The 15,290-nt window shown below is 41.5% G+C and overlaps 1 protein-coding gene across 4 annotated transcripts in view; it reads left to right on the top strand.

The window, feature by feature from the left end:
• LOC129712973 (collagen alpha-1(XIII) chain-like) overlaps nt 1-15,290 on the top strand; it is a 200,612-nt gene that overhangs the window by 129,266 nt on the left and 56,056 nt on the right. For all 4 annotated transcript variants that reach the window (XM_055661794.1, XM_055661796.1, XM_055661797.1 and 1 more), the window contains 5 exons: nt 1,054-1,110; nt 2,164-2,229; nt 2,442-2,543; nt 5,330-5,374; nt 9,017-9,070. In XM_055661794.1, coding sequence (XP_055517769.1) covers nt 1,054-1,110; nt 2,164-2,229; nt 2,442-2,543; nt 5,330-5,374; nt 9,017-9,070 — 324 coding nt within the window. The remainder of the gene's footprint in view (nt 1-1,053; nt 1,111-2,163; nt 2,230-2,441; nt 2,544-5,329; nt 5,375-9,016; nt 9,071-15,290) is intronic.

Below are 15,290 nucleotides of genomic sequence, written 5' to 3' on the forward strand. Positions count from 1 at the left end.
TTAGGTATTTGAAGAACTCTTTACCCCTATATCTGTCACAAGCACCCATACTTCGCGAAAAGGAGATTATTACAAGGAACATTAAAAATATCTCTATGGGCATTGAGGGTAATTGGGTAACTTTAAATAAAAACAAGTGGCTATATTAAAGTAAAATATTCCTATCACTTTTCATTCATATAATGTCTAAAAGTATTTTCATCTTATAGAAACATATAGAAATAGGTGCACCATTTTCGAGCCTGCACCACCATAATATGATCATGGCTGATCATCCAAAGTATCCCGTACCTGCCTTCTCATCCCCTATCCCCTTAGCCACAAGGGCACATCTAATTATAGCCAATGAACTGGCCTCAACTTCTGTGGCAGCAGAGTCCAGAGATTCCCACTCTCTGTGTGAAAAAAAGTTCTTCCTCCTTCTCATCTTATAGACCATTCCATCATAATTAGTTTATTTTGGTGCATCAAGCCCATACTGGTTCCCAAGAGACCATTCCATCAGTCAAATTCTCCATCTCCTTATTTTCCTGATTGCTCTCCAAACTTTTCCCTCTCACACATGCCCATCAATTCTCCTTTGACTTGTTTTGGCATTACACAACAATAACAGTTAATGTATAGTCACCAAATAAACTACCAACATGCCATTGGGATGTGGGAGGATATAGGAGCACTAAGTACTTTTAACATTATAATTGGGGCAGCATTTGCAATTACATATCACAAGCTTCCACAAACAACAAAGTGATCATTTTTCTCCGAGGTGAGCGATGAAAATTGTCCTGGACATTGCTCTTCCTCAATATAGTGTCACAAGCTCTTTCACACCAACCAAGAGGACAAACGAGTAATATATCGTCTGAAATAAATCACCACAGTTCTCACTTAGTACCTCAGTGCATTGTAAATGTTTGTGCTTCATCCTGTTGAGTGGGATAACCACCAATAACCTGACAGAGATAAGAGAGCTACTCTCTGAGCCATATGTATTGAACGGATTCTGTCTGCCCCTTGGATAGAATCACTTAGTTTCTATGTTACATTCTGTAGGAGTTCCCTGGGACTTCACTAGCAGCACTGCGGCTAAATCAGATCCTGACTGTGAAGGTTTGTGAGTGCTTTCACTGTCATTATGGTCCATCTTACAACAGAGTGACTTGTGTTCCTAGAAAACAGCCTGAAATTGGTTTTGCAACTGGCTAGATTTGCGAAGCAATATGCAACAAAAATCTATTTCCAGCACTGATTGGATATTAATCCATTATACGTGTATAATATTACATATTATACTTGCCTAGCATGTTGATGTAGTCTCATTGATTTGACCAACTAGTTTTTACATACTCTTAGAAGGTTCATTACATGGACACCTGATTATGTTATGCTGCTCCCATTCCCCCACTCTAAGCAGCCCATCATATACATCTGTTTAAGAAAGAAAATCATATCCATCTTATCAGTGATTGATTTTTCCAAGGCCACTTTGGAAAGGAAAATATACTTCCACTGCTCAATTGAATGATGTTTGACTAATCTTTAGTCACTAAATCCAGGTCCAATCCTGTATTTTTTTCAGAGCAACCAATTTTTTTAAAGGAATAGTTGTATTTTCACGCCCCGGTGATTTTATTCGTCCTGGGATTTTACTACCAGCAGCATCTAAGAAATTGATCTTAAATTGCTGGACAGTCCTATAGGTTTGGCAACCCTATTAATGAGTGGAGTTCACTTTTAATTGGGAGAATTCCATGATACCAATGGCAGGTGACATTTCTAGAACACAAAACCTTGTTCACTTTGTTATAAGACTGGATCCAAATATTCTTTACTAAAGCCAGCAACTAATACTGAGGGCAGTCCTTTGGTGAAACAAAAATTGTTTTAGTGTTTTAATTTGTAAGTTTGTTTTTGCTGTAATATTTGGCAAATGATGAAAGGTTTTAGATTTATTTTCCTTTCACCAACTGTACGCCCACTTATAAATATTTTTGTTGCTGGCTTTCGCTCTGTGACTGAGCTCTGCTGCTTTTTCTCAACATTCTTCTCTTTTTCCCTCCTCCCTCCCTCCTCTATTTACCCCTTTCCCTTCCAAACCAAACATACCATCTCTTGACCTTTGGTTTTGTACTGATCCGTGAACTCTGGCTTACGCCTGTTCAGTTTACAACACCTCGACTGAATATACTACCACCTGCTGACCAGATCATCAGACGTCTCTATCTCAAGGTAAATGCCTTTTCTGTGACTAGGCCCCACTTTATTCTGCTCTGTATTCATTCCTCCCACCTCTAATAACCCATTCTTTGGTCATGCAGTATGCTTATTGGCTGCTCTGCATCATATTAATGACTTACTCCTTGAATTGACAAAGCAAGCTAGTTGTTGGAAGTTGCAGTCACTGCCTTTGTGGATTCTAATGGTGGTTGTTTCAATCCCAGGGTGAACAAGGACAAGCAAACTGCTCCCCAGGACCACCTGGACCTCCGGGCCCAAAAGGACCTCCAGGGGATTCAGGAAAATCAGGGGCTGACGGTTTACCGGTAAGTTTTGGCTTTGATCGTTTTTCTACAAATGTCTGCAAAGCCCTCAATGGGCTTGCCCCCACCTACATTAAAAGTCTGCTCACCCACCACACCACCTCCAGGTCCCTCAGATCAGCCGACTTGGGGTTGCTGAATATCCCGCGGTCTAGGTATAAGCTCAGGGGCGACCGCGCCTTTGCGGTTGCAGCTCCTAGACTGTGGAACAACATCCCTCTTCCCATCAGATCTGCCCCCTCCATCGACTCCTTTAAGTCCAGACTAAAAACTCATCTGTACTCCCAAGCCTTTCTTGACGTCCTCTGAGCCAGGGCTATATGTATGTAATTTGTTTGTTATACTATTCTTATACCAATGTAAAGCACTTTGGCCAACGAGAGTCGTTTTTTAAATGTGCTATATAAATAAATGTGACTTGACTTGACTTTTCGCTCTCCTGCGGACTTCTGGAACTTTGTCATTTGCCAAGCAGCCATGTGACAATGGAATTAAGAATTAATCTTCCTTTACATTTCTTCCTGTTTGTATTGTCCCAATGCCTAAACCCGGGATGTTGTGAGGCTTTGTAAACACAATTATTTCAGCAGTGTCAAAGAGTACTCAGTGTGCTAATTACAGCACAGATGCAATGCTTCACAGGCACTGACAGACATGAACTACCTGAGTTACATTTTTGCTATGTTTGCTAGGGCATGTTTGCTCGGGCAACAAAGTACAGAATCGGGAGATGGACATTTGTGCTAAAATGGTTCAGGTCCAACAGAATAACATTTGCTGGCACTGGGAGTTTGTTATTGGGCTTTGCAGAGTCTGTGTTCATGGGGAGCCACTGACAGAGTGAGACTCAACAAGTTTCCTTCAAATTCCCGACTGCATTCTTTCTCTAGTTAAATAGATGATTCAACTGCTCCAAAAATCCAGGGCAGTGTGCCTTCAGAAGTGCAATAGCATTTCTTCAATTGGTGTACCATGGCCAAATTTAGGGCCAAGACATTTAAGAAATTGGCCGCTTTTTAATGAGTCATTGGATGTTATCCATCACCGACCACAGCTGCTTGAAGTTATATTGCAAAGCTGGATTGATTAGTGCTTTACATCAGAAGTAGTGGGTCAGACTGGTAGTTATGTTTGGACAAAATTGATCGATCGATTGAAACTGATTGTTTCCAGTCAGGAACTGAAGACGTGTCAGATTCCTGGTTACAATTGGAAAGATCATGAAATGGCAGATTCCTTGTTTCTCCTGCATGACTCGGGTTCAGATTGGGACAGGCCGTTGCTGGCTTGGATGCAGCTTTCATGATATCAATCCCAGCAGCTTCTCCTTAACCTTCTGCATTTTGCATTTGTAGACTTGGTTAGGAAAGGCAGCCCAACTCCAGTGTTTTTTTATACACAATAAAACGCTGGTATGCATGATTAATAAACATAAGTGTCATGTGCCTGGAAAAACAAACAATCTCGGTTAACCTTTTAAATGTACCGGCACGCACTTAGTTTATTTTGGAGATCTAGGATGGAAACAGGCACTTCAGCCCACTGAGTCTATGCCAGCCATCAATCACACATGCATTAGTTCTATGTTATCCCATTTTCACATCCTCCACACTAGAGCCAATTTACAGAAGCACATTAACCTAGAAACCTGCACGTCTTTGGAATGTGGGAGGAAACCGGAGCACCCAGAGAAAACCCACATGGTCACACGGAGAACATACAATGTCCACACAGACAGCACACATGGTCATGATCGAACCCGTGTCTCTGGCGCTGTGACATTACACCACTGTGTCTCCCTGTACTGTTGCAAAAATAGCGCCATCTGCTCCTGTCTGAAGAAGTGTCTCAACCCGAAACATCACCCATTCCTTCTCTCCAGAGATGCTGCCTGTCCCGTTGAGTTACTCCAGCTTTTTGTGTCTGTCTTTGGCTCCTGACCTACATTGGTTCTCCTCCATTAATACTTCCATCAATGCAAATTCTTATTCTTAACTAAACATCAATGCTCCCCAACCCTCTACTGTGATCGTCAACCCTACAGTCTCTACACTTTCTGTTTCAGCCACATGATTATCTGCAGTTGTAATCACTCCATCCTGTCTCTGTGAGCCTCTGCTTCTGAAACTTCACTCTCCACCATTGGGTGTACTGTCTTGGGTTAAGAAAACGCTTCCCATTCCAATCCTTTCCCTTTTCCATAATTCCATAGGATTCGAGGCGACCATTTCAGTGCTGCAAATCAATTCCGGCTCTCAAGGCAATCCCATTCCCCACAAACTTTCCCAACAACCCATTCCCTTCACATTCCCATCAACCTCCCCCTGATCCCCTTCACTTACCCACTAGGCAATTCCCCGTGGCTATTGAGCCCACTGACCCTCGTATGCTTTGGGAGATGGTAGGAAATCAGTGTACCCAGAGGAAAGCCATATAGTCACAGGGATAGTGTACAAACTTCCACACTGATAGTGCCCAACATCCTAAGTCACTGGAACTGTGAGGGACAAGCTCATCCAGCTATGTCTGTACTACTTTGGGGCATTTTACAGGATTAAAGCCTATATACAAATACAAAACACATTTTGTCATACTAGAGTGAGAAAGCAAGAGAGCACAGGTTGATTGTGGTCCATATCATGGATTACAACCATGGCCATCATGAAAGGATGAAAACTTTTGTCTCTGTGACAGTAACATTAGCCAGCCTTTGCCTCTCACCTCAATACATGGCAATCGCATGAAACAAACATTCTGGCCACAAATAACGACAGAATTTCTATTTTCAGGGAAAATCTGGAGACAGTGGACAACCTGGAAGAGACGGAATTAAGGTGGGTAGGATGTGTCTATTTCCTCAAATCACATCTCCTACCTTTGTGTAGGAAAGAAATGCAGATGCTAGTTTATACCGAAGATAGACATAAAATGCCGGAGTAACTCAGTAAAACAGACAGCATCTCTGGAGAGAAGGAATGGGTGACATTTTGGGTCAAGAAGAAGGCTCTCGACCTGAAACACCAGCCATTCCTTCTATCCAGAGATGCTGCCTGTCCCGCTGAGTTATACCAGCATTTTGTGTCTATCTCCTGCCTTTGTGATCCTCCCATCATTGTCTCATGCTAAATGGTGATGCAGGCTAGACCTTGCAGCCCTGGCCCTTTGGATGGTTCGGGTAGGAGCAATTTGGACTGCTGATTTTATTATTTCAGTCCAATTAGGTAATTAAGCAGAGTAATAGATACAAGTAGTATCATGATGCAGCTTAAAAGGCTGACTGTATCATGGTTGGATGTACTCTGTGTAGCTACAAACCAATCTGGATTATATGGTAGACTAATCCCAAGAAGAACTAACTCATAAATCTGGATAGACAAAAGTGAATCCATTCAGCAGCGGGAGTAAGTAACCTTCCCTTTATTAAGGTCTGTCTTGGAATACCTAGTGTATATTTTGAACCTATATCGGTCCCCATGACCACTCCATCATATTTAATTTCTGAAGTTGGGGTGGATTGGTACAATTAAGATCTATTTGTGTAGCATTTCTTCTGGCTTGTGGTTCTACCTTAATGACAGAATTAGACTTGGAGTTCTGTGTGTCAGAATGAGAGAGTTTTACTATTATTTCCTCAGTTAGTTTGGCCCTTAACTGAATCTACTTGGGTTACTAAAGTTTGGCGGTCTAATTGCAGAAGGCAGAAAGGGTTTTAAGTACTGTTGTTGAGGTGGAGAATATCATTATCATTGTCATCCTTTTATTGTCATCATGCAAAGCAACAATTGTACAGTGCAAAATGAGAAGACGTTTTTTAGGGAATACCGGAGCATCGCACATAAAAACTTAAACATTTCACGCATAAAATAAAAACAATTAAAAAAACCAATCCAGTTTCTGATAAAAACAGTACGAACAGTTAAAAAAAAATTTTTTTTTAAAGTGGCTACATTGACTGCAATGGATCAGTTGAACTGTGTAGTCAGTTTTTGCCATATACAGTCATTGAACGTTTACATAAATCTGGATAGATTTATATATAACATTTCCAGAGAGTGTACAGAAAGTAGATTCATAAGACAGGGGCAAAAATTGAAAGTAGTCGTATTTTCCCCTCCAATGCATAAGATGAACAAGGGTCTCGGGACAAGCCCAGAAGGTGTGAACTGTTATTGTGCATTTAGGAAATGTTTTTTCCTCTTTGGCAAAGTAAAACGGTGACTTCCTCAGAGAGAAGATGGGGTGATCAAACACAAAAGGAAGGGGAAGGTTAAAGAAAGATTCTTCCAAGAAGAGCGAGATCAAAAAGAACATCAGTGATATGTGCCAAGTTTTAAAGGCCCACTCATTCAATAATGGACCTGCCGGTCTCCAGCTTTGGCTGGTTTTACCACCATATCACACAAGTGTCGGGAACTGTGAAACTAATTACCAGCCTAACCCTTTTGATGGATTATAAAGGAAACATGAAGTCACAGTGCGGTAGCAAGAGCACTAAACATTGCACGGAAGACGCCCAGATGGACTTCCTCAATTTACAAGTCAAGTAGGAGCTTCTCCTCCTTGGCCGTGTACCTTGCATGACTCAAAATGCCCCAAAATACAATACAGACAGCCAAACATTGTTGATGTTTGATGTGCTAAATAATACCTGTCATTCGTCCTAGAGATCCCAAAACAGCATTGAAATTAATGACTGCATTGCATTCTGTGGATGGTTAAATCCCCCATTAATTATTAAAAAGAAAATGGCAAGCATCTTGAATTAGAAATATGGCAGCAATTAATAGTTGTGAATCAGAGACAGCTCATGAACTAACTAACTGACTGACCTTAAATGAATCATTACAGATGTAAACATTAAGGGCATTGTGGAAATAGGTCAACTGCTTCAGAGAAAGACAGAGAGGAGACAATCTGTGGTTAAACTTGTATCATAAAGTCATTGCTCTCAGACTGACTGTTAGCCATTTAGACTACTGTATTTATGTACACTGATTCTTAAGTTCAGGTTTTCTCTGGGCTTTGAACATAAACATGTTACAAATAACTGCAGAGATGTATTGGATGTCGAGGAGAATAAAATGTGTAGGGTTGGTATGATAGTTATTTTGACAGTTGGCATGTACTTGGTGTGCCAAGGGATCAATTTCTGTGCCATTATGACAATGTTGGATATTTAAATAGCTCCATGTTCAGTTTAGAGATACAACATGGAAACAGGCCCTTCGGCCCACCAAGTCCGCATTGATCAACAGTGACCCCATACACTAGTTCTATCCAACACACAAGAGACAATGCACAGAAGCCAATTAACCTGCAAACCTACATGTCTTTGGAATGTCCAGAGCACCTGGAGTAAAACGCACGTGCTCACAGGGAAAACGTGCACACTCTGCACAGACAGCGCCTGTAATCAACATCAAACCCAGGTCTCTGTTGCTGTAAGGGAGCAACTCTACCACTGCACCACTGTGCCATCCCTAAATTTCTAAATTCTAAATTTCTATTAATCAAAGAAAACATACCAAGGTACAGTGTGGTTTTGTTTAGCTAAATATGGTATACTGTTTGGCTGATGTTAACTATTTGCATATCCTATGCAAAGATGCATTTTTTTGAAGTATACACATTTTCAGAAATGTCCTTTTGATTAAAAGTTTTTTTCCCATACCCAGCTTGGGAAAAATTGGCGGTATGATCCAAATACATTTCTTGAAAGAATATTCTCCCTTTTAACATTTCAAATGATTTTCCCATCCTCTTTTGTGAATCCAGGTGCAAGGTTGTGCATAAGCACTCTTCTTGTAGTAAAACAACCCAGTTTACAAGAGCCACAGTAAAAGTTTGACTCCAAACCACAAAGCAGATCTTGGTCAAAGAGCTTGAGTTTACAGAGCAACCTAAAGATGGAGACAGATGCGGAATAGCTGAGCAGTTTAAAGTGTGGATTTTAGAATTTGACACTGAGACAATAGAAGGTAATGTCAGCAAGTGATGGGGCATTGCAATGAGGGCATGAGCAATTAACTATCATTTCAGGTGTTAAACCACTGAGAGGCAGACACGCACACACACAATGTCAAGCCTTTGCGATAGATTTCTTTATTGCTGCACCCTTAGAGTTTCCCTCAGGATTTCTGTGTTCTAATCTTAAACAGACAACTGCAGTAAACTGCCTGAGACTGGGATACACAGAGCAAAACAAATCAGGAAATGGGAGCTGCGGGAACTTTAAAGGATGTTGCCAGGAAGCTTAAAAAGGAGTTGCTTTTACAGGAAAACAGTGTTTATATAATGAAGGGAACTTTTACCAAACGGTTGTCGATCTGTGTCACACCCTAGTAAATGTCCCTTCAATAGTGGCACTTCATATGTAAATAGCTCTTTCAAATGAAAACAGCTGAGGTGGTAATAATTAATGCAAATAGTGTCTGATAAAGGAAAAAATAACAAATTCTCTCCTCTTTTTGTATCAGGGGCAACCAGGATTGCAAGGAAAACCAGGGATACCCGGGCTCCCAGGAAGAAAGGTTGGATAAACTTCTTTACAGTGCTTTGTGGTTGATCCTGCAGGAAGCTCAGTGGCTTTATCTGCACGTAGAGATGGACTGTAGTTGGGGCCACATGAGAGGTGATCACATGTGTGCACCCACACTGTTCACTAAACGTGATTGGCGTTATGAACACCAGGTAACGCAGGCAAATGTGGTCGTGACTAACATGTCTAGACCAACACTGCGTGCTCTTCCTGACCATCACTCTTGGCATTAACCCTACTTCAAAGGATTTGCATGAACCTGCTGTCAACATAGGCCTCAAAATGTGTGGCCATTTCCTTCGCTGGCTGCTGCAAAACTTGATTCCATTTGTGTTGGTGTCGACTATCACTATAAGAGTGGAAGCGTATTTGTAGCTGAGCAGTAAAACACTACAGTTCTTCACTTGAAGCTGTTTTTTTTGGAGACGGCTGTAAAGCTGTAAATCCTGCATCAGGAGCCAAACTAATTCCACACAGAGTCGGAGACTCTGCAGGCAACCGGCTCTCAAGACGTGTCTCCAGACAGTCTTCTCATCTTAGCACAGGAAAGCTCAGGATTTATTGCCCGACCCTGATGGGTGAGAAGGTGTGGAGTTACCGCCTTAAATCATTGGTGTGACGGGGAGTGTGTTTGGGAGTTAGATTGCCTATATTGCTGATTGCAAAGTGATTGGACACACCAGCGACCATGGGTCACCCTCGTGACCCAACATGCCCACTGCTTCAGGGCATAGATGATGCCATCATTCAATGTGCATCACTTCTTATAGAGCATTGCAGGGAGCATGGAGGACATGGCCCAGTAGGTGCATGTACAACACACATTCACACAAGGGGGACTTGCAGGTAAGTGAGGAGTGTCCAAACCCAACCGTTACCCTGTCCTCCCTGATGCCATTCGTTTGATGCCAGTTCCTACCACCACCTCAACATCTTGATGCCAATGTTCCCGAGCTCCCATTTGCAATGTTTCCAATCAGCCTCCTGGAACTGCTGGCATTGCTGACTGTCTTCATGGGAAGATGATGCTGGCCATCCGCCAGGGAGCTAACACTGTCAGCTGGCCTCCTGGGTCCCTGACGGATGAGGACTAGCTTCTGCGGACCCTAATATTGCTGTTGGGCCTGATAGCAGAACACCCATGCACACAAGAATCCCCAATGTCCTTCTTGTACCACCCACAGGTCAGACCAAGCAAGTAGTCAACTTCCCAACAGAATACTGTTGGCCAGTGTGGGCAAGTTGGGCCGAAGGGCCTGTTTCCACATTGTATGACTCTAATAAGAAGCAGCACAAAAAATATCCACTGCTCCTACTGCAGTAGAATGTGTCCAAAGAAAACAAATAAAGGTGCAGATCAAGACATGATTCATATTAACTCTGAACTTTGTAAAAAGCAACGATGCCAATATTTGCAGATAAATAAGTTGATTGGAACATTGACAATTCATGACATGCTGGCTTTTTCATGTGTTGAGGTGATGATCAGAAGCACATTTGGTCTAATTATTATTTAAATATAAAGATCTCAGGTTTTGTACGGAATCCATTTCGGCACAATTTTAGTCCAAAAACACTGTCTGGGAATTTGGCAGATTATATCAGCTCAAACTATTCCCAGACCATGAGTAAAACCACTTAAAATGTGTTGGTTCTTTCACATTAGTTATGATGGTTTATTGTAAACAGAACTGCAAAGGAAACCAACTGCGATGCTGTTATTAATAATGCTCTAACCTCAATACTCAGCACCACTTTCAGCAATCAAAGCTACAATTCAATTTACTTCTGTTATGCACTTTGAAGCCCCTGAGCCAAACTGGATTAATTCCTCCTTGGAATTAGCGTGGATTTTGATGTTGGGGATAAAGTAAGTTAATGATCTAGGATTTGAACATTTAAGCATTTGGAAAATAGGCATGTTATCAGTCTTGTGAGCTGCTCTGTAACTGAACCATAACACCATTCATTGGCTTGGCTTCTAAACAACTACCAGCTTAGGGTGAGTCGTTGAGTTGTTTGCAAAGGAGGGGGGTGGGGCATTTGACTGGATATCATGGCCATTCTTTCCTGCTTTATTGCCATTGGTAGGCCACAGCAAGGTGAAAATTAGAAGAGATTTTAAAGCATTTATTACAGATGATGAAGCAAAACTATATGCACTGCGGAAAGGAATGAGCATCATTAGTATGTGGTAAACGTTTGCAGCTTGCCCAATGAAGACGTCGGAATTAGGAAATGTAAAGATTAATAAATGCAGGAGAGTGGCAAGGAAAATAAGGAATGAGGAAGGGGAAAGAAAGAGAAGGGGGGAGAATGAGTAGAAGAGGAGAAATGCAGGAAGGAATGTGAAAGGGAGAGAAACATGGGAAGGGGAACTAAAAAAAAGTCAGGAAGTCATGAGGAAGGAAGAAAAAGGAAATTGTCCAGAAGGGAAGGTGAGGGTTAGTAATAAAGGTGTTAGGTTTCTATGCATCACATCAAATCCCCATTTTTTTGTTGTATTGCTGTATTTGTTACTTCTTTAGTATTAGACACATAATGAAGCATCACGTGTCTAATACTTGGCAGAGCTTTCCATGAATCACGTGTCTAATACTTGGCAGAGCTTTCCATGAATGTTTATTTTCTGGCCTGCAGAATGTGGATAATTATAAGCTTTGCTTTGTCTTTTCTTCATCGCCCAACGTCTGTGCCAGTTATTCCCGTCTTCTCCTTCCCAGGCCAGACCCTCCCACTCTTTTGGAGAGCTTTCATGGGATGAAACCCAGTGCCTATAGTTGCCCATTAATGAGCCGTTTCAGTGCGCTCAACCACCCCCCCCCCCCCCCCCCCCCCCCCCCCCCCCCCATAAAGTGGAAGGGGGTAGCCACTGAGGACCAACCAATACCCGGAAAGATAAAAAGCATTTGACTCAAATCCTACTGGAGCCAACTTTCACAAGGGAGATAAATGATCCTTCTGGACTTGCCAGTATCGCCAGTCTTAAGAGATGCAGAAAGCTTCAAAGTAACTCAACCAGCAGACATTTTGCCGCAGTATTTCAAGGAGACAAAGAAAACGGTTGTCGACAAAGACGAGGAATGTCCCCCTCCTCCTTGTAACTCCCTACCTCACATTAGAATTCAGAGGGATATTTAAAATGAACCAGAATCTTGATAGGATTGGGTTGCACCCAAGTTGCAGGTGGAAACAAATCTCCATCTCTCTCCAGTTCCCTTGAGTTTCTGCAACTATTTGTTTAACTGGAAACATTTGGCTTGTGCAGTTGGCCGTGTAATGTTACTCTCGCTAATGGACTTACACAGTGTCATTGTGCACTTGAGTTGCTTCATATAGCCGTTTAAATTCTCCTAAAAACAAATAATCTGTAAAGTAGGTCATATGTACATGGGGCAGTTGAACTGAGATGCTGTATATCTAACCTCACAATCGGAAAAATAAGTGTTTATACTGGTTCTGCCACATACGATAAATTTAGATGTTCATCTTCTTCTTTGTAAAGTGCCCAGCTGGAAGCTTTGTTTATCCAATACCTCAGGTCTTGTTTTACCATGCACTTCAAGTTAAATCTTTTAGCATTTACCTTTATTGACTTTTGCAATGTGAATAGCATAGATGGTAAAAGTTAAGTTATTCCTACTTGTGTCATCTAGACATCTACTACAGAAACGTTCCTAATATTTCTACATTAACTATGGTACACATTTAAACCCGGGGTTGAACCTGACTACAGCTGCTGTCTGTATGGAGTTTGTTCGTTCTCTCCATGAACGCATGGGTTTTCCCAAACTGCTCTGGTTTTCTTCCGCACACAAAACACCCCAAACACATACAGATTTTCAGATTCATTGACTACTACGGTAAAAATTGTAAATTGTCCCTAGTGTGTAGGATAGAACTAGTGTATGGAAATCACTGGTCGGCATGGACTCAATGGGCGGATGGGCCTGTTTCCACGCTGTATCTCAATCCTAAATAAAGCTAAAATGAATTATTGGATAAATCACTGTAGCTGAGAACCTACAGTGCAGCAGAGAATATCTTCTTGTTGTTCAGCTGGAAAGGGTGCATAGAAGATTTACGAGGATGTTTACACGACTCGGCAGCCAGAACTATAAGGAGAGGTTGACCAGGCTAGGACTTTATTCCTTGGAGCACAGGACGATGAGGAAGTTCTTATAGAGGTGTATATGATCATGAAAGGAATAGATAGGGTAAATGCACTGAGTCTTTTACCCAGAATAGGGGAACCAAGAACCAGAGGACATAGGTTTAATGTGAAGGGTAAAAGATTTAATAGGAACCTGGGGCCAACCTCTTTACACAAAGGATGGTAAGTATATGGAAAGAGTTGCCAAAACACAGGCAAGTAGGACTGATGTAGATGGGGCGTGTTGGTCGGATTGGGCAAATGGGCCTAAAGGCTTGTTTCCACTCTGTATTACTCTATGACTCTAATCTCTTTGCCAAATCAACAGGACTAACATGTAATGGAAGGATATCTGAACAAGAAACAGAAAACGCTGGAAACATTCAGCAGATCAGGCAGTCTCCGGAGAAAGAGATATAGTTTTTGTTTCAGGTCTTAAGACCCTTCAACAAAACTTTCCCAGCCTGAAGTGGTAACTCTGCCTAACCCGCTGAACGGTTCTGGCATTTTCTGTTTTTTCTTCAGATTTCCAAAATCTCTAGGTTTTTTTAAAGTAAAACACAAAGTGCTGGAATTGCTCAATGGAGGGGACATGGATAGGGGACATTTCAGATTGGGACCCTTCTTCGGACTTTGAAGTCCAGAGTCTGAAGAAAGGCCCCCAACATGAAAGGTATTCTGTCAAGTCTTTCAGCGATGCTGCCTGACTGCCCAGTTACTCCAGCATTTTGTCTTTTACACAAGATCCCAACATCTGTAGTTCCTTTTGCCTCTAGTTTTTTTTTTCTTGCCATTACATGTTAGTTCTGTTGATAAGAGAAAGAGATTCTCAGCTGCAGTGGTTGTGCCAATAATTTTATTTTATTGCCACTTGAAGATGTTCTGAGCAATATTAAATTTACATTGGAGAGTGAAAGGGAGAGGAATGTGAAGGGAGTGAGATAAAGAAGCCTCATATGAAGCACTGATTTGTTGGGCTGGTGACATGTTCCAATGCTGCAAATTCTACGTAACATGATATTGGAAATTACCATTTTAAATAAATAACTGGTATATACATTTGTCTTTTTTTTAAAGTTGTTATATCAGCAATCTTGTCAAAGCTCTGTGATAGGTGGTTAAATACAAATTAGTCAGTAACTTCAGTGTGCCAAGCCCGAAACTCAATCACTGTGGAACTAATTTGTTTAATTTGTGGTGGGATTATCACTGAATAACACAGACACACAAGTACCAAGTTACCTTTTCACTTCGCACTTTGTCTCCACGAGAGGGACTGATTCTTTGCAAAGTTATCTTCAGCCCTTTATTCCTTTGATCAAAGGAAATGGATATTTTTCTATAGGGCTTACCTTATAGATCCAAATTAAATCTGTAAACATCAGTCCAATCTATTCATTCAATCCCAGGTGCGTTGTGGCATTTTCGAATCAAGCTCTACAGATTTTCACCCCTCTTTTCAGAAAGCAAACTTCTTCATACTTCCCAAATGAGTGACAAAATCATTTCAAACACGATTTCAGTGGGGGGGAAAGACATTGTAGGACCACAAGTAGTGAAAGGTTATTGAGAGAGAAATAAGGAACTGTAGATGCTAGAATCCTGAGCAAAACACAGAGTGCTGGCGTAACTCAGTGGGCCAGGCAGTGCCTTTGGAGGATATGGATAGGTGATATTTCAAGTCTTGACCCAAAATGTCACCTATTCATGTCCTCCAGAAGTGCTGCTTGACAGACTGGGTTTGTGTTTAAAGAAACATTAAAGATTTTGTTTGAAATTGTAAAGAATATTGGTTCAGTCTGAAGAAGGATCTCAACCTGAGATGTCACCCTTTCTTCTCTTCTGACATGCTGCCTGTCCCACTGATTTACTCCATATTTTGTGCCTTATCTGTGGTCCATCATTAATTCATGGACAAAGCCATTCAATTTATTGAGCTTCCAGCACACAAGCAGACAATGCAGTACATCTGCCCCGCAAGCCAGTATTTCTATTCACCTGGGCTTCAATCGTAGAACAGTATGTCTCTCCCTCTGCCTCTGCCTCTCTGTCTGAATAA

This window comes from Leucoraja erinacea, chromosome 34 (genome assembly GCF_028641065.1).
Source record: "Leucoraja erinacea ecotype New England chromosome 34, Leri_hhj_1, whole genome shotgun sequence".
In the NCBI taxonomy this organism is placed as follows: Eukaryota; Metazoa; Chordata; class Chondrichthyes; order Rajiformes; family Rajidae; genus Leucoraja; species Leucoraja erinaceus.